This window comes from Lissotriton vulgaris, chromosome 4_1 (assembly GCF_964263255.1).
Source record: "Lissotriton vulgaris chromosome 4_1, aLisVul1.2, whole genome shotgun sequence".
Taxonomy (NCBI): Eukaryota; Metazoa; Chordata; class Amphibia; order Caudata; family Salamandridae; genus Lissotriton; species Lissotriton vulgaris.
The window spans coordinates 724,588,337-724,612,230 of NC_141691.1; the positions used below are offsets into that span (position 1 = coordinate 724,588,337).

General features: G+C 48.6%; 1 protein-coding gene and 1 long non-coding RNA gene across 2 annotated transcripts in view; both read right to left on the reverse strand.

Moving 5' to 3' along the window:
- The window catches only part of RIOK1 (RIO kinase 1), a 238,552-nt gene extending 215,501 nt beyond the window's left edge, over window positions 1–23,051 (reverse strand). Inside the window, exon 1 of the mRNA XM_086965018.1 lies at window positions 22,796–23,051. Within this exon, the coding sequence (XP_086821144.1) occupies window positions 22,796–22,917 (122 nt within the window). The 5' untranslated portion in view covers window positions 22,918–23,051. The remainder of the gene's footprint in view (window positions 1–22,795) is intronic.
- LOC147722490 (uncharacterized) lies at window positions 3,857–4,381 on the reverse strand. Its single transcript, XR_015309879.1, has 3 exons — window positions 4,261–4,381; window positions 4,070–4,174; window positions 3,857–3,965 (listed from the first exon to the last, which is right to left on the reverse strand). It is a non-coding gene; the product is annotated as an uncharacterized LOC147722490 (long non-coding RNA).
- Window positions 23,052–23,894: the final 843 nt, after the last annotated feature.

The window sequence follows — 23,894 nt, forward strand, 5'->3', positions numbered from 1 at the left end:
GCAAGATGGTTACAAAAAGGGAGAGCTTCAATGGATTCTATTTGATTATAGGAAAAAGAGGAGATGGTCCATAAAGATCTAAAAACAATAGCGATACCTCCGCCGCGGTTGGAGCTTTGTCTGTTAGCGCAAAGAATGTGATAATCCGGGGAATGGCAAGGGACAGAGCGGGGTTAGTTTCATCTCCTAACCATGTATCCGTTAGAAAGAGGATATCCCATTTGTTATCTGAAAGGGATTGAGCTATATCCAACGAATGTTTAACAAGAGAGCGGCAGTTAATGAGGCCTGCTTTGATGGTAATGTTTTTACTAGAGGTTGGGGCCCGTTTAGTGTTCATTTGAAGAGGACAAAGAATCATAGAGGTGCTTTCTGCCTGGTCAGATTTACAGGGCATGCACGGGAAGGTGTGGGTTGTAAGGTCAGAGGGGATAGCATGTAGGAAACCACAATGTTGTTGCCTTAATTTAAGTAAAGTTCTTTTATCATACCTAAATGTGGAATGTATGACAGGCTCGACATAGTGATTAGCCTCGGCCACGTCCTGGTCGCGGACGGGATCAGATGGGCAGGACTCTGGCACGACTTCGGCGCAGGTCCGGCGCGTCCGCTGGACGCGTCCGCTGCACAGAGACATGCCCTTCCCTTTTATGCTGTCCGCTAGGGTGCGTGGTGACGCTTCCCCAAGCAAAGATGGCCGCTATTGAAATTGACCCGCCCGGGACACCGTTGTCTCAGCCCTGAGTCGGCTGATGCTGGCCCGGGTCACCAAGGGGCATGTGAGTGAGTCGAAGGATGCCACGCTTCGTAGTCAAGCTGTGGGCTAGATGGAACAATAGTGACACCGCTTTCCAATCAAGCGAGTGGACAATGAAAATAAACGGTACGCTTTTAAAATGGTGCAAAGTTTTAGGCAGGATTTGTGCAATGTTTTAAAATACAAATAAGGCAATTAAAATTAAGGCAAAAATAACACAGCCTCCCGGCTTCCGCCTCAGGAGGGAATCACACACACGCATGCAATCTTTGGGAAGATCGGAAGAAGGACTGATCTGCTGTTTGAAACCTGAAGAGAGGCTGGACCTCTTTGCCTTGAACCCGGGACCCCAGAAGTGACTCCAAGGGTCAGTTGGCTGACTTCCTGTTTGAACTACAGGGGCACAACAAACTTCAAGAGGTCCTTACCCTGTAATTAACCAGTTGACCAACTAGACCTGCACTGGACTCTGCTGCTGACCTCTGTTGGAGTGTGTCCTAACCCCCAAGTGGTGCCCAACCAGGTCCTGGCCAACGGGCTGCTGTTTAAGTCTACTTGCCCTGTCCCCAAACTGCAAAAAGTGGACTTAAAGACTTTTTGTCAACTTTCTGCCCAGAAAACTGTCTGAGAATGGGCCCCAAAAGTGCAGCAATTGACATCAAATCAATGGTTGGCCTCCGCTCTGACTTTCAGAAAAGTTTTTAAGTCTGAAGGTAGGGGGCTTCATTTGGAGCTATGCCGAGCACTAACCCGGCAAAATGTAGGCTTTCCTCGGCACAGACTTTGGAGTTCGCCCTCTTGGAGCTTTCCCACCTTCTATGACAACCGCAATGGGACCCTGCTCTTCAGCAATCCGCCATGGCCGGGCTCTACTTAGAATCCAGTTTGCAGCTTGCCCAGCTAACAATTCGACGAAGACCCCTTTTTCTCCATAAAAGTTTCACCTTTAGACTTTGAACCAGTGTAGCACAACAAGATAACACTGGTTGATGTTTTGTGCCGCTTTTTTTAATTCTCATTTTTAAAATTCATATCTCTTGTTCTACTAATTAAATTTTTGTCATTTTATTTATTAGCCTATTCTCCATTTTTGCATTTGGAATTCTTCTTGTGTTGAGTTTCCACTTTATTACAGTTCGTGTACTGCACACATATTTTACATACTGTCTCTAAGGTCGACTGCCTTATGCCAAGCTGCATTCAGCACAGGTTTCTTTATGTTTCTTGTGGTTCTTCTGCACAGGGACTGTGATTATTATGATTGCGATTATTATTTAAAGTGGGTTCTCACCCCTTCAACTAATATTCCAGTTTCTTGCAACTGACCTCTATCAATTAGTTCCACTTAATGGCCAGTGCTACATATGAAAAAATGTCACACCTTGTGATGTAATTTCCTCTAACAACAAACTTCAAAGCTTGTGTCTTTAAGCAAAAGCCATCTCAGCATCCAGGAATAGAAGTAGGTACTAGTTGGAATCAAAGTCACCTGCATGGCTCTAGGGAGGCTTGCTGCTCTGCCCCTTGTTAGAATTTCTGATCTTTTTCCCCACAGTAAGCTCAGCAATCATGCATGCCCCCAAAGCTACTCTCATTTAAACAGCGTGAGACCCCCACAGCTCTGAAGTCAGTACCTTGTCCCAGAATGTTCTCGAAATCCAAGTAGAATCATATAGATGTAGCTCTCATTTAAACAGCGTGAGACCCCCACAGCTCTGAAGTCAGTACCTTGTCCCAGAATGTTCTCGAAATCCAAGTAGAATCATATAGATGTAGCGGAGAAGAATGAGTCCCAGAGGTATCACTCTAGTTGTGTCTATCTTGCTTCCAGGCTGTGCATAAGCCTCGGTACAAGACTCAAGAGGAAGCACTGCCCAGATAGCACTATGCCAGGAGAAACTACTGCCTGTACAAAAGACTCTGGACTGTGACTTTAAGGAAGGATGACTGCCTGAGGTCCAGATCCTAACTCATTGAAGAGGACACGTGGGTACCACTGCGAAACTCGATCTGCTCTGGGACACAAGGACCCCCTTACAACTAGCTGCTTGTGTTCCTCAACAGTGCCAATGATTATATCCTCCGGTACCCGGCGGAAGATCTGGTGCCTTTAGCTACTAAAGAAGAGACTTTCTGACTTTTGGAAATGGAGGGTCCCCAGACTGTTCATGGGTCTCGCAGGATTTAATAGCAGATGCATAAAACCCCCCATTACCATTGCACCACCAGTTACTGAAACTAAAATCCCTAACAAAACAGAAAAATAAATTCCTTTGAAGTACAGCAAAGTGAACAGTTATCCCTTACAATGGCCAATTTAAAAGATTCAAATGTAGGTGCTACTGTGTGCGAGGCTGCGGAATTGGGCTGTGCAAACATTTTCCATAGTAAAACATTGGCTGTATGCCCCCACTTTAAAGCTTTGTAAAGCGCTGAAATACTATGTCAGATCATATCTCTTACAAGGAAAAAGCTAGAGACTTCGGGCTTTTTTTTGTTGATCATCGTTTTGCGTGCAGTATGTTTTTCTTATGTGCATTAAAGTACTTTACTCGTATAAAGAAAGGCACATACTGGACAATTATTAAGTGGTATTAAAGTGTCCTACTATATTCTGTATCCCTCTATCTGCTTCATTATCATTGATGGTTACAAAAAGGGTAAACCCGGAATCACTGGGACCTGGGTACTAAATGATATGTAAGAGAGGGGTCCCAGTGTTTTAGAGATAATTACATAAACAGGGGAAAACAGGACTCAAACATAGGACATTTGCAGCAATTTTCTAAGAAGCGAAAACGCAATAGATTAACACACAATGTTGTTTAATCACATTGGTGAAGGTTCAAAAGTACAAAACTCATTTTTGCAGGGGTACAATATAATCACAAATTCACAAAGGCGGTGCCCAGAGGGGGGTGGGAAGTGAGTGGTAGTTAGTGAAAGGTGGGAAAGTTGGAAAGTAGTGACAATAAATCACAAGCAGTTCAGGTATACAGATGTTTATATACTAAATAGCCTAACGTCTAAACACTTAGAGCATAATGCCATACAACACATATAGAGTCACAGTTATTGAATCACTGTTGAACGGTTATTGGCAGATATACGAGAGTCGACGTTTCGACTCCTTGAACCGTAGGTGTCTTTGATCTTACTGCTGGGGTCTTCATCAGGACTAGTGAGGTGTGAGAGGGACGACGGGCACCTAAGGAAAAAAGAAGGGTTTTTAAAAAAAAACGGACTTAAGGTGAAATATTAAAATAATTACAAAAAAGTCCCAGTGAACTGGACAAAGTTACTTGGTTTTACCATGAATTTATCAGCGGGAGGGGGGTTAGCTCTCACAGTCGAACTGTTGGGAGAACGGGGAGCTCCAAGGCTCTTCAGAGTTAAGTGGTAGGAAAGAGACGTCACCTAGAGGATAAAGGTGAACATTAGCCGAACAATCGGCACATGATATAATGGACAAAAATAATATTAACTGGCCATGATGCACTTACTGGTTGTGCGCCGAAACGGGGTGCACAAAGGCAATCGTGGTACAGTGTTCCTTCTAATTAGGACGTGTGGATCTTGAATGAGCACACAGGTTTCTTACAGAAAAACCGGGATTAGTCCGGGGCGGTAAGCAGAATCAATCTAAAGGGGGGCAAACAACCAACCAAAGATTACCCGAGGGTCAACCAACATTACAACGATACAATGATTTAAGAAAGGATTCAGTCTAAATACCTATGCTAGGCAAAGGGGACCAGAGTGGGTTCTGGGGTCAATATTTAAAATGAAAAATAGAGGGTGGGCTGAATAAGCACCGATGGCATTTAGGCTAGAGAGCACTATAAAAAGAAGAGGGAGTGCAGGGTCAAGGACCGTATTGTCCGTGGTGGGTAGCTTTAACTACGCTGTCAGTGGGCTGTAAAAATTAGGTTGCATTAAAACATCCGTTAATGACTAACAGTGATGGAAGTCAATCATCCGTCAGTAGACGGCAAGGAAATCTAATCAAAAGGACATGTACACTACGCGGGATCGATCGCAATTAGTGGCGGACAATGAGACAAAAGAGTGAAAGCGAGATTAAGTAAACCCTAGTAAGAGGGCGCCATCGTGTGACATTAGTGGGAAGGACAAAACCAGCCCGAACACAGGCTTATCTGTTGGACCGCGTTGCGATTTCATTCACTATCACTGCTGTTGTGAGCATCGCTCGTCTTAACAGGAAAAGGTTAACGCTTCTAGCGTGCACGCTTGGATTGAGCGTGGCGTGCAGGGCGTTGTGAGAAAGTAAAGAAAGACTCAATCCGGCGCCATAGATGTAATGGGCACATCAGAAAGGGTAATAAACCAGAATCAGAGAATTGATATAAATTTTAAGTGTAAGAAGTCGTAATAAAGCCAGATGTCAGAATGTCAATAAAGTCAAAATTGGGGGTGCGGGGAAAAGAATAATAATAAAATGAATAGCCAATATTCTAGCAAGGGTCAACAATTAGAGTGACATTATTCACATGCCATAGAAGAGATCCAATTGCATATTAGACACAAAAGGCAATATTTCTAGAATATTACCAATATACAATGTTGTGTGAGTGGGATCTCAATTTCTTAATTATATTAAGCAAACGTTGCTCAACTTCGCAACTTATGGGTACATATCAAATTGTCCATACCTTATGACAAAACAGTTGGTCTTTGGGAAACAGCAAAAAGTAGACAATTACACTTATAGTGATGAACATGGATTGACAAACCTAGTTTGATATAATGTTATGACAGTCCTAGCTGTGAAGGCCCAGACATGCCAATTGTGCATTGCTAGTATCCTGTTCGTTTAACCCATTCGCGATAAGAGTCACATTTTATCATCCATTTTGACTCCCTTACATTTAGGATTGAGCCTATATCCCCTCCTCTCGGGCCCAATTCTGCTTTTTCAAGGACCAGCCATCTCATTTGGTCCGGGGAATGTAAATGATTGACAAAGTGATCGACGAGTGGGGCTCCTTGTACTTGGCAACGTATCCGACTCTGGGCCATAGGCCTGTCACAGCTAAATAGTATGTCACAGAACGCCCATAATGAGTGGCACAGTAATGGGGATTTTCCCCAACATAGTGGCATTCACACAGTCTGGCATGCTACGCACAGTTCACCCAAGGAACAAGCACTGATTGATTATCTGTAACTCATGCAATAGAGTCTGTTTGTGATTTCACCCTACAGATGGAGCCTGGCAACACACAGACACATTGAAATTTTTACATAACGCAAGGAGGAGCTACTCTTCCCTCGCTTCACGGAGAGGATGGGGACTTTCAATACTGTTATTCCCCACACATATAGGGGGGTTCTTTCCTTGCCCTGAAGTAAGTCCTGGACCTTTATGGCCGTATTGGACTGAAACATGTCGGCACTAGGGTCTTAGGACCATTAAAATCCAACAAGACCCATTTTTTAGAATTTTATTGACCCAGCCAGACCCAAGAATAGAGGGAAACCAGTGGGCTGAATGAGGTTTTTTAATTTTTACGGCCCCCTTCCTTCATCTATCTGAAGAGCTCCCAACACTGTGGTTGAGCCCACCCCGAATTTTAGGGGTCGGGGTGACCCGATGAGGAAGCATGACACCACTAGGGCGTTTGAGGGTAATTAAAAACGAGAGGTGTTTTTTAACCCAATACACGGTTATGGTTAGCATAACCTTCCAAGGGTCCGAACAGCTTAAATCTTCTCTTGAGAGGTTCCCTATACCTATAGGTCCCTACCATGCAGGGTTCCTGTATTTTAATACAATAATACAGGTAACACACCACCTTATTCTGCCACTGGGGAGTTTATTGGAGTATCTTTAGTGAGATAAAATATGAGATCCAGTCATCAAAAATTAATTCAGGTGCCAAGATTTAAACAGGTCCCGTGGGGAGGGAGGAGCTTTCTGCTGCATCCAGCTAAGACATGATATATGCTCCCAATGACAATCATTAACAGCCCATCGCTGCTCTCTTTTAGAAAAGAGATAAAAACCTGGCTGTTCACCGCAGGCTGGTAAACACATAACTTGGAAGCTAGCTGGTCTCCTGGGTCTACCCAGCGCCAAGACGCCCATGGGCAATTGCACGCTTTACAAAACTACAAATCAAATCAAATCTATTGCCCAGTGTCACATGATGCTGAGCTGAGCTGAGCTGGTGCCGGAGATCAAACCATGAGCCCGCGGTCCATTGTCAGCAGCTCTGGCCACTGCGCCACACTTCTCCAACTTTATTTCAATTTGGTGATCAATAGTACTGTGCACACCTGTCAAATCATCTTTATTTGGCGTGTCACCCTCTTTTCAATGATCTTCACCCTCAAAAAAAGTGCATCCATAGGCACCCCTAAGGTCACCCTCTTTACAAATGTGCACCACCCTTCAAAAATGTGCTTCACTCCATGAACTTTAAAAGGATCACAATCTTAAAGGAACAGACACCCTAATGGGACAGCCACCAGGTTTTTATGCTATGGCCCCAATGCACTAGCAGTAGACAACTCTAATTGTTACAAATGCAGCCAGTCAACAGTAAATACCTGTGATCTCCCACACTTATGCTTTGCTTTAGTGTACTCCTGTTGCATTTGATCTGCTTATCCCTACTATGAACTCCCAAACATCCTTCTCAAATTTCAACCCCTTCTTTTTAGCCATGCCACCCAACTAACAAGCACACACAACCACTACTCACAAAACAAGCATTTGCAATGCAATAGGCCTCGCATTTGCAAGAGTTAGAGCTATTGCCATTGTAAATGTCAATGTATTTTACTTATGTATTTTGTTTTGGAGTGTAGTGGATGTATGTGTTGTGTATTGGAATTACGTGGGTTGTACTGGAATTGTTAGTTGTGGAACTATGTAGGGTGGAATTGTGTGGTGTATAGGGCATTTGTGTAAGAGAATTATGAGGTATGGTGAATAGATGGGGTGAGAGCTGCACAAAATAGATAGAAAGGAAGACAGATGATGGGTCGTTTGTTTAGGAAGTGGTGAATAAACTTGAGACAGAGGAGCTAAAAGTGTGGGAGAAAGAAAGGGAGAGAAGGGTACAGACGCATAAAGAGGGAGCACCTGTGAACAAAGAAGACACCCTGAAAAGAGTAGGATACCGTGGATTTGAGGAGGGGAAATCTTGATATGGTAAGGGTTAAAGGAACTGTGCTTGAAAACCTGAAATGAACCATGTTTGACAGGCAGGAAGAGTACGGGACACCTGTTGTACCAATGGAAGCTATGCCCATGGAAGCATGCATGAGGGCCTAGAACTAGGTCATAATTCAGATGTTTCCATCAGAACTGTCTCCCTTGCCAGTACAGTCTGCTGTAGGTCAGTCGCTTCATGGTCTGGGCTCACACTTTGTCAATCCATACAAAACAGCTCTGGGTTAAGTGTTGAAGCTTTCTTTTTCTGGAGACCTCGAGAGCACACCCAACACTACTCCTTACCCAAGGACAGAGAGTCAGCTGAAAGTCCCTTCTCCTTCCTGCCCTGGATGAAACAGAGTGAATAAATAACGTACTTTCCAGAGTGGTACTAAATGAAGGCTTTTGAATGGTTTTCTTGATGCTTTCAATTTTTGGCTTATAGGAAATGCACATTTTAGAATGCCAGTGTGCATTTCTTGATGAAGTAGATGGGGTTATGGCATTCACATACAGAAAAGGCACGTTTTCCAATGGAACTTAATTGATTAACATTATAGGTATGTGCCTGTTATTTTGAGCACATATTTAAACAGGAAACAACCTTTGCCATGACTCCGGAACAACGAGTTCCGGAGTCACACAAGCAGAACAACGACTTGCCCGAGCAACGACTCAGCCTTAACCACGCATGTGCGTGGTTAAGGCTGATTCGGTCTAGTGTTGGGGCAGGGCAGAGTTCGGAGGAGCGTTGCACAGGAACAAGTAAGAACAGTTTGTGGTTAGTTTTTAGTGGGTGTGGGATGTGTTGTCAGGGGGTGGGGGGGTTGGAGTTAGTTTTAAGGGGTACAGGGTTTGGAGTTAGTTTTGGGGGTGGGAGGGGTTTGGGGTTAGTTTTTATGGGTTGGAGGTTTGGGGTTAGTTATTGGGGAGTGTGGGTGATCGTGTGTTTTTAGGGTGTGGGGGGATTAGTTTTTAGGGAGTTTGGTTAGTTTTTACTGGGTGTTCGTGTTTATTTTTAGGGTGGAGAAATTCGTTTTTGGGGGGTGGGGGTTGGAGGGGGTCACAGTAGTAGTTGGTAAGCATTTCTTTTTAACACGCATTCCTTTACCACAAAAAATCGTGGTAAAGGAATGAGAGGTAAAAAAATGTGGTTTAGACGAGGTCGTAGTAACGCCCTTGTTGTTAGGGAAGTCATTGTTGTGGAACTCGTTCCAACATACAACCATTTAAACAGCGGACACTGTTGCTGTGGACTGTGGGTGTCTGGTCAGAAGACGATGCACTCTTTGTAACTGATTTAACAGCTCTGATCTTCGTGTTCAGCTTCACCATGCATGTAAGTATATGTAAATGGACACGCAGCAAGCTATACTGTTTCTTTTGATCCATGCTTCATGCGAGTGTATGGTTTTCCTGGAAACAGAAATACCATTTGGCCAGAACCATCTGCATTGGAAAGATTATATTCAGATATTGCGGCCTATTTTAGTTTCAGTATGGCATTATGTTGAATTGGGGAAAAAACTGTGGTCTAGATCCATACGCACTCTAGTGAGATATATTAAGTGTAATATATACATCACAGGTAGGTAAATGGTTTGGGGATCTATATTGACGCATGACCCAATATATTGTTAATATAGTATAGTATTTTTTCCCCAGAAATTGAACGTATATATGCCACCCTGAAGGATATACAGAAATAAAGGAATGTACCCAGCTTATTTGGTTCATAGACAATCTACATACTGCAGCCAATCAATGTGAGCTCAGTGATATGTAATTCTATGGCAGGACGGAGGCTCCGATCATGCTTTCTCTATTTCTTTACTGCGAAAAAAACAGCAGCCAATCAGAATACAGTAAAGAAGGAAACTACAATACCCATGAGTACTCAGCTAACAAATAGGGTCACAGAGGTCATAACTTTCTCTTTCTTTGCTGCTTCACAGCCAGTTAAGTGCATTTTTACTCTTGTATTTAGCTTCACCGTTGTTGTTCTTGCATTGTTGTCGCTTTGTGCGCGTTGCTTATTTCATTTTGCTGCTCTGCCCAGCATTTTGCTGTCCTCGCGCCTGCTGTGTGTTCTGGCGCGTGTGTGCGGCTTTAATTGACGTTTGTGTCTCTGTAGTTTGGGAGCGTGTGTCACCTCCCGTGTTGGTCGCGCTTGGTCTGCGTCTTTCTTTTCGTTTGTGGAGGGGGAGTTAGGAGCTGGGTAGACGCGCGTGTGTCTCACGCGTCTCCCCTATCGGCAGTGCGCATGCGCGAAAGCGTTTGTTTACTTTCCTGACAGCGTGCTGGTGTTCGCTCGCCTCAGGAGACCTTCTTCGGCTTGTCTGACGCCGCTTTTGGCAATTGACTGAACTGTGCCCTTCTCTTGCCTGCCGCTTGAGCTCCTTGACGCCCTTGGCTAGTTCAACGCAGAGGGTTGTATAAATTGTGCATAGGCTCTGCCTAGAGTGGCTCTACTGTTTCTCCTACGGTGCAAGCCCTCCCTCCACATTTAATTTAATTTTTTGGTTCAAGGTTTTTGTGCCAATACTTTCAACTTGAATTAGGGGTTCCACTCCCCCAAATTTGTCTCTGGCCTTTCAATTACTTTGGACTTTGTTCCTTCATACAGTGGGCACTGTTGTTTACCATTTGGCGCTATGGCTGAATATTATGAAGATGATAGGTACAAATATTATAATGAAGAGGAACCTTCTGCTTCCATGGATGACTTCATGGGTCAAGCTTTGTTCCAGGCGATTGCGCCTTTGAAGAAACATTTGTCTGATTATGCTGCCCAACAGGGCTGGCTGCCTCCTTCCTCTGGGCGCAGTGGGAAGTCGCCTAAAAACCCACATCGTTCGGACTTTGTTAAGTTGGCGAAGTCTTTATCTTCAGCACCGAAAGCTAAGAAGCGTTCTGCCCAACCTCGTAACTCTCCTTCTTCGGCTTCAGAGGACGGTTCATCGTCTTCATCTTCTTCTTCTGAACCGGCGAGGCCGCCTCCTTCAAAAAAGGCTAGGAAGGAGCATTATGTGGATGCCCCTACCACTCCTCAAGTTTTGACTTTTGACCCTGCGGATATCGTGCATCCGAATTCTTCTTCTTGGCTGCCCTCTCCTGAGGTTACCGAATATGTTCAGGATCATATTCGCTCCCCTTTTGAGAAGGAGGTGCGGGAGCGTTTGCGCTCTGAATGCCCTCGTCCAGATCTTTCCAGCAAATTGGCTCTTACCCCTGAAGTGGATCCGACTATGATAACTTACATGAAGAAATATGCGAAGGATCCTACTAAGGGTTTGGATCGGTCTTGGCGTTCATGTCAAGATAAACTCCTAGATTTATTGGGACCGCTCACTAAAATCTTGGATATGGCCTACCAAGCTAAAGAATCAGGTGCATTAATTGACCCAGACGAGCTGGTCGGGTGGTCCCAATGTGCCGTTTGCATTCTTGGCAACGCAAATTGCTCGCTTTCTTCAGAACGACGCCGTTCCATCCTCATGAAGCTGGACCCAGGTTGACCGACCTGGCTTCCTCTGAATCTGGTCCCCAGGCTCAAGGTTTACTTTTCGGAGATCCTTTCCTGAAAGAGTTGACAAAGTTCAAGCCAACCTCCGTCGAGCTTTTCGTCCACTTTTTAGAAGGGCCGGACGAAGGGGACGTTCGTCCGGCCATGGAGCTGAGCAGGCCGCGCAGCGCGGCAATAAGTCCCAGCGTGGAAACCAGACTTATTCCAGCAACAAGTCTTCTTTCTATCCCTCCAAGAAGGGTAGAGGAAATTACGGAAAAGGTGGTTACAACGGTAACTAAGGAGGACGTCCAGATTCCGCCTCAGGTGAGCCTGATTCTCGCTTCAGATGTGGTTTTGGGGGGCTGAGTGCAATCTTTTCTCCACAATTGGCAATTGATCTCCAAAGATGCCTGGGTGCTGGAAACGGTACAGGGATTCCAGATCGAGTTTTACTCTCGCCCTCTCCAGCGCCTTCGGCCGCTCCCTCTTGTTTTTTCCCAACAAGATCAAGAGGTTATCTCCGCAGAGATCGTCTCTCTTCTGTCAAAAGGGGCCATTGTGCCCACGATTCCTCATCCCAGGGGTTTCGTCAGCAATGTTTTTCTCGTTCAGAAACAAGGGGGAGGGTCTCGTTTGGTCCTCAATCTAAAGGATTTCAACGGCGGGGTAGTCTACCGCCATTTCAAAATAGAGGGCATCCATCTTCTGCGAGACTTGCTGCGAGAGGGCGACTGGATGGTTCGTCTAGATCTCAAGGATGCTTATCTCTCAGTGCCAACTTGGTACGAGTACAAAGCTCTTCCTTTCGGCCTTTCTTCAGCTCCGTGGTGTTTCACGAAGCTTCTTCGTCCTGTGGTGGAATCTCTGAGATCGCGCGGAGTCCGTCTGATTGTTTATCTGGACGATATCCTTCTCTTGGCGCAGTGTCCCATCCTTCTCCGTTCTCCCTTGCAATGGTCCATCGATCTGTTACAATCTTTGGGTTTCCTGGTGAATCCTCAGAAGTCTGACTTTATTCCATCTCAGTCGATGTATTTCCTGGGCTTTCGGATAGACTCTGTCTCGTGCCAACTACTTCTTCCCGGACAGAAAATCAGGTCTATCAAGAGGGACTTGTGTCTCCTTCTTGCCAAACAGACTGTTTCTTTGCAGTCGGTGGCCCGCATTGTGGGCCTCCTGTCTTCCTCCATCCAAGCGATCTTTCCGGGTCCTCTGCATTATCGGGCGCTTCAGCGACTCAAGATACGGCATCTGCAGAAGGGTCTGCGCTATTCGGATCATGTTCCCCTGTCTGACGATGCTCGCACGGAGATGTTGTGGTGGCTGGACCACATGGAATCTTGGAATGGTCGGGCGCTGTTCGGGAAGACTCCCGACGTTGTGATCGAGTCCGATGCCAGCCTTTGGGGTTGGGGAGCCCGATGCGGTTCTGTGACAACGGGGGGTCGTTGGTCGCAGGAGGAGCTGTCTTTACATATCAATTGCCTGGAACTTCTAGCGGGTTCCTTTGCAATTCAGTGCCTTTCCCCTCAACAGGCGAACTGCTGCATTCTTCTCAGAATGGACAACGTTTCGGCAGTTCGTTATGTGAACAAGCTGGGGGGAACCAAGTCCAAGCTTCTTTCAGAGATTGCGAAAGACTTTTGGCACCTGTGTCTGCAACGCAGGATCACAGTTATTGCAGAATACCTGCCGGGTTCTTGCAATCAGATTGCGGACTGAAATTCTCGACATCTCCGCGACTCCAGCGACTGGAGGCTTCACCCTCGGGTCTTTCGGCAATTGATTCTCATCTGGGGGTCTTGTCATCCGGACCTGTTCGCTTCTCGTCTGAACGCCCAACTTCCCCAATTCTTCAGCTGGCGCCTGGATCCGGAAGCTCTGGCGACGGATGCTTTTCTCCAGCCTTGGCCTCATTCTCTGTGCTATGCGTTTCCCCCCTTCATGATGATTCCCCGGGTACGTCAGTTCTCGTCGGACCTCATTCTGATCACCCCTCTTTGGAGGGCCCAGGCGTGGTTTCCAGTTCTTCTGGAGATGAGTTGCTCGACGCCGTTCATCCTTCCACACAGGTGGAACCTTCTTTTGGATCCTCTGCACAATCCTCACCTCTGGTTTTGTCGGGTCAACTTCTGTTGGTGGCTTGGAGGATTTCGGGATTATCGGGAGACTCTACCCGATTTATCAATGAAGCTTGGGCTCCCAACACACGTAAGCGTTATGCGTCCAGTTGGAAACGCTGGTGTTCTTGGTGCGCACAGCGGTCAGTGGATCCCGTTTCAGCGAATCTTGCTCTGATTAGTAATTTTCTGGCTTCTTTGGCCTCTTCGGGTCTGGCTTATAGGACTGTGAACACTTTCCGTTCTGCCATTTCGGCAGGTCATATTCCTATTGATGGTAAACCTGCGGGGAGAACATCCCTTGATTTCTAAATTGCTTAAGGGCATTAGAATGGTAAAACCTCCTTGTCCCAAATACGTTGCCTTATGAGATGTGTCTGTGGTTTTAAGGTTTTTTTCGTCTTGGCCCTCCAATTCTTTCTTGACCCGTAAACAGCTTTCAGCCAAGCTGACTATGCTTCTGTGTTTGATCTCCTGCAAACGGGTTTCTGATGTGCGAGCTTTAGACCTTGCCGGTCGCACTTTTTTTCCGGAGGGTGTCACTTTCGTTATTTCTAGACGGACGAAATGTAATACTCATCCGTTTCTTATCCCTCGTTTCCTCACAATCCTCAATTGTGTGTGGTTCAGTGTATCAAGGATTACGAGGTAAGCACTGCATCTTTCAGACATGATTCACAGGGGCAACTTCTTATTGCTTTGCAGAAGCCCTTCAAGCCTGTTACTCCTGCAACTTTGGCACGTTGGCTTCGTTGGCTCATGCAGGAGGCGGCATTGATGTTAACATTTTTGGTGCTCACTCCGCTATGGGAGCGATGGCTTCAAAGGCTTTTTAAATGGGTGCTAGCCTTCATGACATCATGAAGGCAGGTGATTGGTCACCTGAATCAGTGTTCAAAACTTTTTATTTTAAACCAATTGTTGATGTTGCATCTGTTGTGGTGGACAAGCTTTGAACAAGCATAATCGGAGCCTCCGTCCTGCCATAGAATTAAAAATTTGCTAACTTTCGTGCCAAGAATTTTCAATTCTATTAAGGACTGGAGGCGTGGATCCGGCGTCTGCGACTGCTGCTGTGGCTTGTCCAGCTGGTCCTTGGATTTGCCTGTTTGGTTGCCTTGTGGCCGGATGTTCTTCATGGATCCTTGGTTTTTCCTTCTACGTTTTTGACTTTATGACTTACCTGTTATTGACAAAGAAAGAGGAAGTTATGACCTCTGTGACCCTATTTATGTTAGCTGAGTACTCATGGGTATTGCAGTTTTCTTCTTTACTGTATTCTGATTGGCTGCTGTTTTTTTCGCAGTAAAGAAATAGAGAAATAGAGAAAGCATAATCCTCATCTCCTGTCCTTAATAGAATTGAACATTCTTGGCACGAAAGTTAGCAAACTTTTAATTATTTTTAAAGAATTTCATATTGAGAATCTCAAACAAAGCACGCTCAATAAGGCATACTGAATTGTGATGCACTTCACAATTTTTTATTACTGTCAAACTTATATACCGCTTGCTGCGACCGGTGCTGCCCGAAGCGCTTTTAACTAGCCCCCAAAAATGCAAGTAGATGTATGCTTGTACTGTTGACATAGTGGTTGCAGAGGTGTTCTTCGGAAATATTGGAATGTGTTCAAGTTGTTTTTGTGGTGTTGTGAAGCTGCAGCAGTGTGCGGATTAAAAAGTATGTAAAATGTACAAGTTTCTTGCACAGTTCCTGCACAGTTCCGTTGACATAGCAGTTAAGAGATTCACATTGTAAGTGTGCAGTTATAACTGCTTAGATATGTTAATGTAGATTATTTGTGTGAAGATCAAAGATGTTCTACAATGATGGTGCAGCAAGCAATCAGCACTGCTTAGTAACGGAGCAGTTGGTGCTTCAATCCTAGAAGGTGAGTGCATGGGATCTCCGAGAGCAAAGGAGACCAACACTGGTCGGAACAAGCCCAAATAGCAGCCCCAGCTTTACCCCGCCCTCTCCTCCAATGAGGACTGCATCACAGTTGCCGACATGGACCTGGGGGTCAGTGTTCGAGCCTTAGCGACGGCTCAACATCCTGTGAATCTTGGCAAATCACTTAATCGCCCTGTGCCCACACTCTATGATTCTACAAATGTACATTAAAAAAAACAGCGAGCCGGGGTAATGTAAATAAATGGTAAATTAAACAACCATCGGGCAATGCAAGGAAATATAACTGGAGGAAAAGTAAGTGGCCCGGAGTGGTGCCCCGGAGTAAAGTGGTGGTGTCCCCGAGTGAAGTGGTGGTGTCCCCGAGTGATGTGGTGGTGTCCCCGAATGATGTGGTGGTGTCCCCGAGTGATGTGGTGGTGTCCCCGAGTGATGTGGTGGTGTCCCCGAGTGAAGTGGTGGTGTCCCCGAGTGAAGTGGTGGTGTCCCCGAGTGATGTGGTGGTGTCCCCGAGTGATGTGGTGGTGTTCCCGAGTGATGTGGTGGTGTTCCCGAGTGATGTGGTGGTGTTCCCGAGTGATGTGGTGGTGTCCCTGAGTGATGTGGTGGTGCCCCGGAGTGGTGCCCCGGAGTGAAGTGGGGTTGTCCCTGAGTGAAGTGGTGGTGTCCCTGAGTGATGTGGTGGTGTCCCTGAGTGATGTGGTGGTGTCCCGGAGTGATGTGGTGGTGTCCCGGAGTGATGTGGTGGTGTCCCTGAGTGATGTGGTGGTGCCCCGGAGTGGTGCCCCGGAGTGAAGTGGGGGTGTCCCTGAGTGAAGTGGTGGTGTCCCTGAGTGATGTGGTGGTGTCCCGGAGTGATGTGGTGGTGTCCCGGAGTGATGTGGTGGTGTCCCGGAGTGATGTGGTGGTGTCCCTGAGTGATGTAGTGGTGCCCCGGAGTGGTGCCCCGGAGTGAAGTGGTGGTGTCCCTGAGTGAAGTGGTAGTGTCCCTGAGTGAAGTGGTGGTGTCCCGGAGTGATGTGGTGGTGTCCCGGAGTGATGTGGTGGTGTCCCGGAGTGATGTGGTGGTGTCCCTGAGTGATGTAGTGGTGCCCCGGAGTGGTGCCCCGGAGTGAAGTGGTGGTGTCCCTGAGTGAAGTGGTAGTGTACCTGAGTGAAGTGGTGGTGTCCCCGAGTGAAGTGGTGGTGTCCCCGAGTGAAGTGGTGGTGTCCCCGAGTGAAGTGGTGGTGTCCCCGAGTGAAGTGGGGGTGTCCCCGAGTGAAGTGGGGGTGTCCCCGAGTGAAGTGGGGGTGTCCCCGAGTGAAGTGGTGGTGTCCCCGAGTGAAGTGGTGGTGTTCCCGAGTGATGTGGTGGTGTTCCCGAGTGATGTGGTGGTGTCCCCGAGTGATGTGGTGGTGCTCCTGAGTGATGTGGTGGTGTCCCTGAGTGATGTGGTGGTGTTCCTGAGTGATGTGGTGGTGTTCCTGAGTGATGTAGTGGTGTTCCTGAGTGATGTAGTGGTGCCCCGGAGTGATGTAGTGGTGCCCCGGAGTGGTGTCCCTGAGTGAAGTGGTGGTGTCCCTGAGTGAAGTGGTGGTGTCCCTGAGTGAAGTGGTGGTGTCCCTGAGTGAAGTGGTGGTGTCCCTGAGTGAAGTGGTGGTGTCCCTGAGTGAAGTGGCGGTGTCCCTGAGTGAAGTGGCGGTGTCCCTGAGTGAAGTGGCGGTGTCCCTGAGTGAAGTGGCGGTGTCCCTGAGTGAAGTGGTGGTGTCCCTGAGTGAAGTGGTGGTGTCCCTGAGTGATGTGGTGGGGCCCCTGAGTGATGTGGTGGGGCCCCTGAGTGATGTGGTGGTGCCCCTGAGTGATGTAGTGGTGCCCCTGAGTGATGTAGTGGTGCCCCTGAGTGGTGCCCCGGAGTGAAGTGGTGGTGTCCCTGAGTGAAGTGGTGGTGTCCCTGAGTGAAGTGGTGGTGTCCCTGAGTGAAGTGGTGGTGTCCCTGAGTGAAGTGGTGGTGTCCCTGAGTGATGTGGTGGTGTCCCTGAGTGATGTAGTGGTGCCCCGGAGTGGTGCCCCGGAGTGAAGTGGTGGTGTCCCTGAGTGAAGTGGTAGTGTCCCTGAGTGAAGTGGTGGTGTACCCGAGTGAAGTGGTGGTGTACCCGAGTGAAGTGGTGGTGTACCCGAGTGAAGTGGTGGTGTACCCGAGTGAAGTGGTGGTGTACCCGAGTGAAGTGGTGGTGTCCCCGAGTGAAGTGGTGGTGTCCCCGAGTGAAGTGGTGGTGTCCCCGAGTGAAGTGGTGGTGTCCCCGAGTGAAGTGGTGGTGTCCCCGAGTGAAGTGGTGGTGTTCCCGAGTGATGTGGTGGTGTTCCCGAGTGATGTGGTGGTGTCCCCGAGTGATGTGGTGGTGCTCCTGAGTGATGTGGTGGTGTCCCTGAGTGATGTGGTGGTGTTCCTGAGTGATGTGGTGGTGTTCCTGAGTGATGTGGTGGTGTTCCTGAGTGATGTGGTGGTGTTCCTGAGTGATGTGGTGGTGTTTCTGAGTGATGTGGTGGTGCCCCTGAGTGATGTAGTGGTGCCCCGGAGTGGTGCCCCGGAGTGAAGTGGTGGTGTCCCTGAGTGAAGTGGTGTTGTCCCTGAGTGAAGTGGTGTTGTCCCTGAGTGAAGTGGCGGTGTCCCTGAGTGAAGTGGCGGTGTCCCTGAGTGAAGTGGCGGTGTCCCTGAGTGAAGTGGCGGTGTCCCTGAGTGATGTGGTGGTGTCCCTGAGTGATGTGGTGGTGCCCCTGAGTGATGTAGTGGTGCCCCTGAGTGATGTAGTGGTGCCCCTGAGTGATGTAGTGGTGCCCCTGAGTGATGTAGTGGTGCCCCTGAGTGGTGCCCCGGAGTGAAGTGGTGGTGTCCCTGAGTGAAGTGGTGGTGTCCCTGAGTGAAGTGGTGGTGTCCCTGAGTGATGTGATGGTGTACCTGAGTGATGTGATGGTGTCCCCGAGAGATGTGATGGTGTCCCCGAGAGATGTGATGGTGTCCCCGAGAGATGTGGTGGTGTTCCTGAGTGATGTGGTGGTGTCCCTGAGTGAAGTGGTGGTGTCCCTGAGTGAAGTGGTGGTGTCCCTGTGTGATGTGGTGGTGTCCCTGTGTGATGTGGTGGTGTCCCTGAGTGATGCGGTGGCGTTCCTGAGTGATGCGGTGGTGCCCCTGAGTGATGTGGTGGTGCCCCTGAGTGATGTGGTGGTGCCCCTGAGTGATGTGGTGGTGCTCCTGAGTGGTGCCCCTGAGTGATGTGGTGGTGTCCCTGGGTGATGTGGTGGTGCCCCTGGGTGATGTGGTGATGCCCCTGAGTGATGTGGTGATGCCCCTGAGTGATGTGGTGGTGTCCCTGAGTGATGTGATGGTGTACCTGAGTGATGTGATGGTGTCCCCGAGAGATGTGGTGGTGTTCCTGAGTGATGTGGTGGTGTGCCCGAGAGATGTGGTGGTGTCCCTGAGTCATGTGGTGGTGCCCGTGACTGGTGCCCCTGAGTGATGTGGTGGTGCCCCTGAGTAATGTGGTGGTGCCCCTGAGTGAAGTGGGGGTGTCCCTGAATGAAGTGGGGGTGTCCCTGAGTGAAGTGGGGGTGTCCCTGAGTGATGTGGTGGTGTCCCTGAGTGATGTGGTGGTGTCCCTGAGTGATGTGGTGGTGTCCCTGAGTGATGTGGTGGTGTCCCTGAGTGATGTGGAGGTGTCCCTGAGTGATGTGGTGGTGTTCCTGAGTGATGTGGTGGTGTTCCTGAGTGATGTGGTGGTGTTCCTGAGTGATGTGGTGGTGCCCCTGAGTGATGTGGTGGTGCCCTTGAGTGGTCCCCCTGAGTGATGTGGTGGTGTCCCTGAGTGATGTGGTGGTGCCCCTGAGAGATGTGGTGGTGTCCCTGAGTGATGTGGTGGTGTCCCTGAGTGATGTGGTGGTGTCCCTGAGTGATGTGGTGGTGTCCCTGATGAGTGATGTGGTGGTGTCCCTGATGAGTGATGTGGTGGTGTCCCTGAGTGATGTGGTGGTGTCCCTGAGTGATGTGGTGGTGTCCCTGAGTGATGTGGTGGTGTCCCTGAGTGATGTGGTGGTGCCCCTGAGTGATGTGGTGGTGCCCCTGAGTGATGTGGTGGTGCCCTTGAGTGGTCCCCCTGAGTGATGTGGTGGTGTCCCTGAGTGATGTGGTGGTGCCCCTGAGTGATGTGGTGGTGCCCCTGAGTGATGTGGTGGTGCCCCCGAGTGATGTGGTGGTGTCCCTGAGTCATGGGGTGGTGCCCGTGACTGGTGCCCCTGAGTGATGTGGTGGTGCCCCTGAGTAATGTGGTGGTGCCCCTGAGTGATGTGGTGGTGCCCCTGAGTGATGTGGTGGTGTTCCCGAGTGATGTGGTGGTGTTCCCGAGTGATGTGGTGGTGTCCCCGAGTGATGTGGTGGTGTCCCCGAGTGATGTGGTGGTGTCCCCGAGTGGTGTGGTGGTGTCCCCGAGTGGTGTGGTGGTATCCCTGAGTGATGTGGTGGTGTCCCTGAGTGATGTGGTGGTGCCCCTGAGTGATGTGGTGGTGTTCCCGAGTGATGTGGTGGTGTCCCCGAGTGATGTGGTGGTGTCCCCGAGTGATGTGGTGGTGCTCCTGAGTGATGTGGTGGTGCTCCTGAGTGATGTGGTGGTGCTCCTGAGTGATGTGGTGGTGCTCCTGAGTGATGTGGTGGTGTTCCTGAGTGATGTGGGGGTGTCCCCGAGTCATGTGGTGGTGCCCGTGACTGGTGCCCCTGAGTGATGTGGTGGTGCCCGAGTGATGTGGTGGTCCCCGAGTGATGTGGTGGTGTCCCCGAGTGATGTGGTGGTGTCCCCGAGTGATGTGGTGGTGTCCCCAGAGTGATGTGGTGGTGCCCCAGAGTGATGTGGTGGTGCCCCCGAGAGATGTGGTGGTGCCCCCGAGAGATGTGGTGGTGCCCCAGAGTGATGTGGTGGTGCCCCCGAGAGATGTGGTGGTGCCCCCGAGAGATGTGGTGGTGTCCCCGAGTGATGTAGTGGTGTCCCCGAGTGGTGTGGTGGTGTCCCAGAGTGGTGTGGTGGTGTCCCAGAGTGGTGTGGTGGTGTCCCAGAGTGGTGTGGTGGTGTCCCAGAGTGGTGTGGTGGTGTCCCAGAGTGGTGTGGTGGTGTCCCAGAGTGATGTGGTGGTGCCCCGGAGTGATGCGGTGGTGCCCCGGAGTGATGTGGTGCAGTAGCACAGAGACTGAAGCTAAGAACACGCAGGGTTGAGTGCTACAAAGCGCGTTCAGTTTATCAAAGCACAGAATGATGGACCCGGGAAAAAGCAAGGGGAAACAGTAAAACACAGGGAGAGTGTCTAATGATAGAGGCAGCGAGGTCTGGGGCATGGACAGCAATCAAGTACGGGGTCGAGAAGGCACTGAATGGGAGAACACGGAAAACACCCAGGGCCAAGGAAGAAAGATGCAAGCACACGGGAGAGCAGGGAGATGGGGCTTGGACAGCAATCAAGTACGGGGTCGAGAAGGCACTGAATGGGAGAACACGGAAAACACCCAGGGGCAAGGAAGGAAGATGCAAGCACACGGGAGAGCAGGCGGATGGGGCTTGGACAGAAATCAAGTACGGGGTCGAGAAGGCACTGAATGGGAGAACACGGAAAAGACCCATGGCCAAGGAAGGAAGATGCAAAGCACACGGGAGAGAAGGCAGAGACAAGCTCTCTGCATTGCTGTGGCGAGGGGCGGGGGAACGGGAGCGCATTCCTTTGAAGTCTGATGCGGGGGTGGGGGAGCGGCAGCCTATGAAGTCTGATTGGGGGGGGGGGAGCGGCAGCCTTTGAAGTCTGATGTGAGGCACAGACAAATGGAGGAGTGTGACGTGGCTACCGTTGTGCACACACATAGATCACATGAACTGTAACTAATCTGCTGTTTTGGTAGACTGTTCTTTTCCCCTTAATATAATCTCACCGGAGCAATGCGCAAGCGCATTGGCTCAGGCGAGACCTAAAATGATGGGCAAATAGGCAGGACTAACCACTAGCAAGTAAGGATTTTTAAAGGACACTGACAAATCAAAAGCAATGGCAAGAAAGGGGATGGACTTAAAGCTCGGACTGATTACAGCAGGTCTCGAAACTCAAGCTTGACCTAAAGAGTACTACTTCCCCTTTTAAAATCCATCCCTATCATTGTAACCCTACTCCAGGGCACAAGTCCTAAAAAAAAAAAAAAAAAAGAAGTGGGGAGCCGCTGTCACCGGAAGTGACGTCACAACATGAAGTGACGTCCCGAAATGAAGTGACGTCTCGAAAGGTGGCTTGCACCATCGGGCTCCTTTCCTCCCCTCGCTCACCCCTTAGATGCGATTGCATCTGCGAAGCCAGCGCATGTGCAACGTCCTGTGAGCTCCGATCTCGTCCCAGAGAGCGGGCAAAGAGTTAAGTCCAGCTGTTTGGAAGGGGGGATGGCGTCCACCAGGTAAAATAAGTGGGGGGGACGCCGTCCACCCACGTGGTACCCCGACTCGAGCCCTGCCCTACTCCCCTTTTCAAATCTGTAGTGTCTTGGTTACTATGTTTTACATGTCTTCCACTGCTTCACCAGTGGAACACTCGTAAGATGATGTTAATTAGAATGTTGGTGTATGAATCTCACAGTTGGAGAAGGGCTGACCGCCTTGCTGGCTGCTCCTGGTGGGACTGATTACCATTGTACTTCTAATTAACTTCAATAAATCCTCCTGAATATCATCTACCTGCGTGGAGTCAGTTACTACATTTTATTGGTGACGATTTTATCTAAAGAACCTGCCTCTGCTACCTCTGAGGACCGCTGAGGACATCCTGAGTTCCTACTTTCAACCTCTAGCAACTTTTGAAATTACAACTGCTCCAACTCTTCATCTGGCACACCCCAGTGACCTCCCACTGGTCGCCCTCAACGCTACAGTGCCTGTTCCAGTTTCATCTACCTGCGTGGAGTCAGTTACTACAACATCCATTGCCATAGCTCTACCCCTACTCCAAACACACAAGAAATCAATGGCACAAACCAACACAACTAATGGATAAGAAGGAAAAACGTACCAACTACTGATCTTGGGAACTCTCCGAAAAAGCGCTTCGATTCCTTGTTACTTAGCTCTAGTCTGTATCAACACATTAACATTATTGTGTTTTTTCTGAGCTCTGCGTGTTCTCGTTTTCTTTTCTGAGCTCTGCCTCTTCTATGGGTTCTTTCTTCCACGTTTACTTATATACTCTGCGTTTTGCCACTCCAGTGTCTTGCTTCTGCTCTACATCTGCCTTTGCCGTTTAACCCACTGAGCATGTTCATATTTCTCACCTGCTTTCAGGAGCATCTGCATCATCGAACTGCCCGGGCACAACCCGGCACATGATTTGCTGCCGCCAAGACATGCTGGGATCACTGTCGCCTACCAACGTATAGGGATCAGAACCGTCCATCCAGTTACCATGTGTGCCCAAACTGGCTCTGCACACACTCACAGGTCTGTTGCGCCTGCTTCTAGTATAGCATAGCCAACAGGCGAGGCTCTGTGACTGTGTACAGAGCTCCACGAGAAAAGGAAGAGCACATCTAACACGTGCACAAGACAGGCGTACGTCAATAAATGGGGTTGTGTTAGCCATGCTCAGATGGAGTTCACCCACTGAGACGTCTAGCGAAAACATACTTTTCAAGAAAAAAGGCTAAAAGAACGGGATCTTTTTATGTTTGAGACCGCGTGTTACCGTGAATATTGTAATCTATGTGTGTAACATTTAAAAATACACCGCAGTGATCTTAAACTGCTTCCTCTTAAACGGATTGTTCGTTTCGTGCAGACGTTATGAATATTTTTATTTGTATCTACATTTAGGGCCAGTTTGAGTGAATCGACTCCAGTACAAGATGGCCGCCTTGTCAAACATCTCGAAGAACGCACCAAACACACTAAAGACTTGTTTTTTTTCCACTTTTGCACAGCAGCCATGTTGGAAATGCTGGTGGCCGTTCGGTAATCGTTCAAGGCTAACTGAGAGACCTATATGGTCGAACCGTAGATGAAACTCCGCCTTTTTTAATATTAAATGTTGTCCATTACTATTACTTAACATTATATGCGTCCAAAAATACACTAGTTTGAAACATTTAAATCCCTATTCATTAGGTGTTCATAAGTGCACAATTAAGGTTTCTTGCTCTGTTCGTTTAGTCGGTGGAAACCCTGCAATTATTCAGCTTTTCCTGGATTTTCTTGATGCAAGTGTGGTCTTAGAATTCCAAGGCGGAGCAGCATGCACAGACGTACACGCCCCCCCCCCCTGAAAAAAACACTAGAGCGCTCACTGCAACTATGACCATAACAGAAGCGGCAGAACCATGGGCGCCATGCTACTGGAATTGAAGTAATGAAATTCACAGTATTTATTTTATAGAC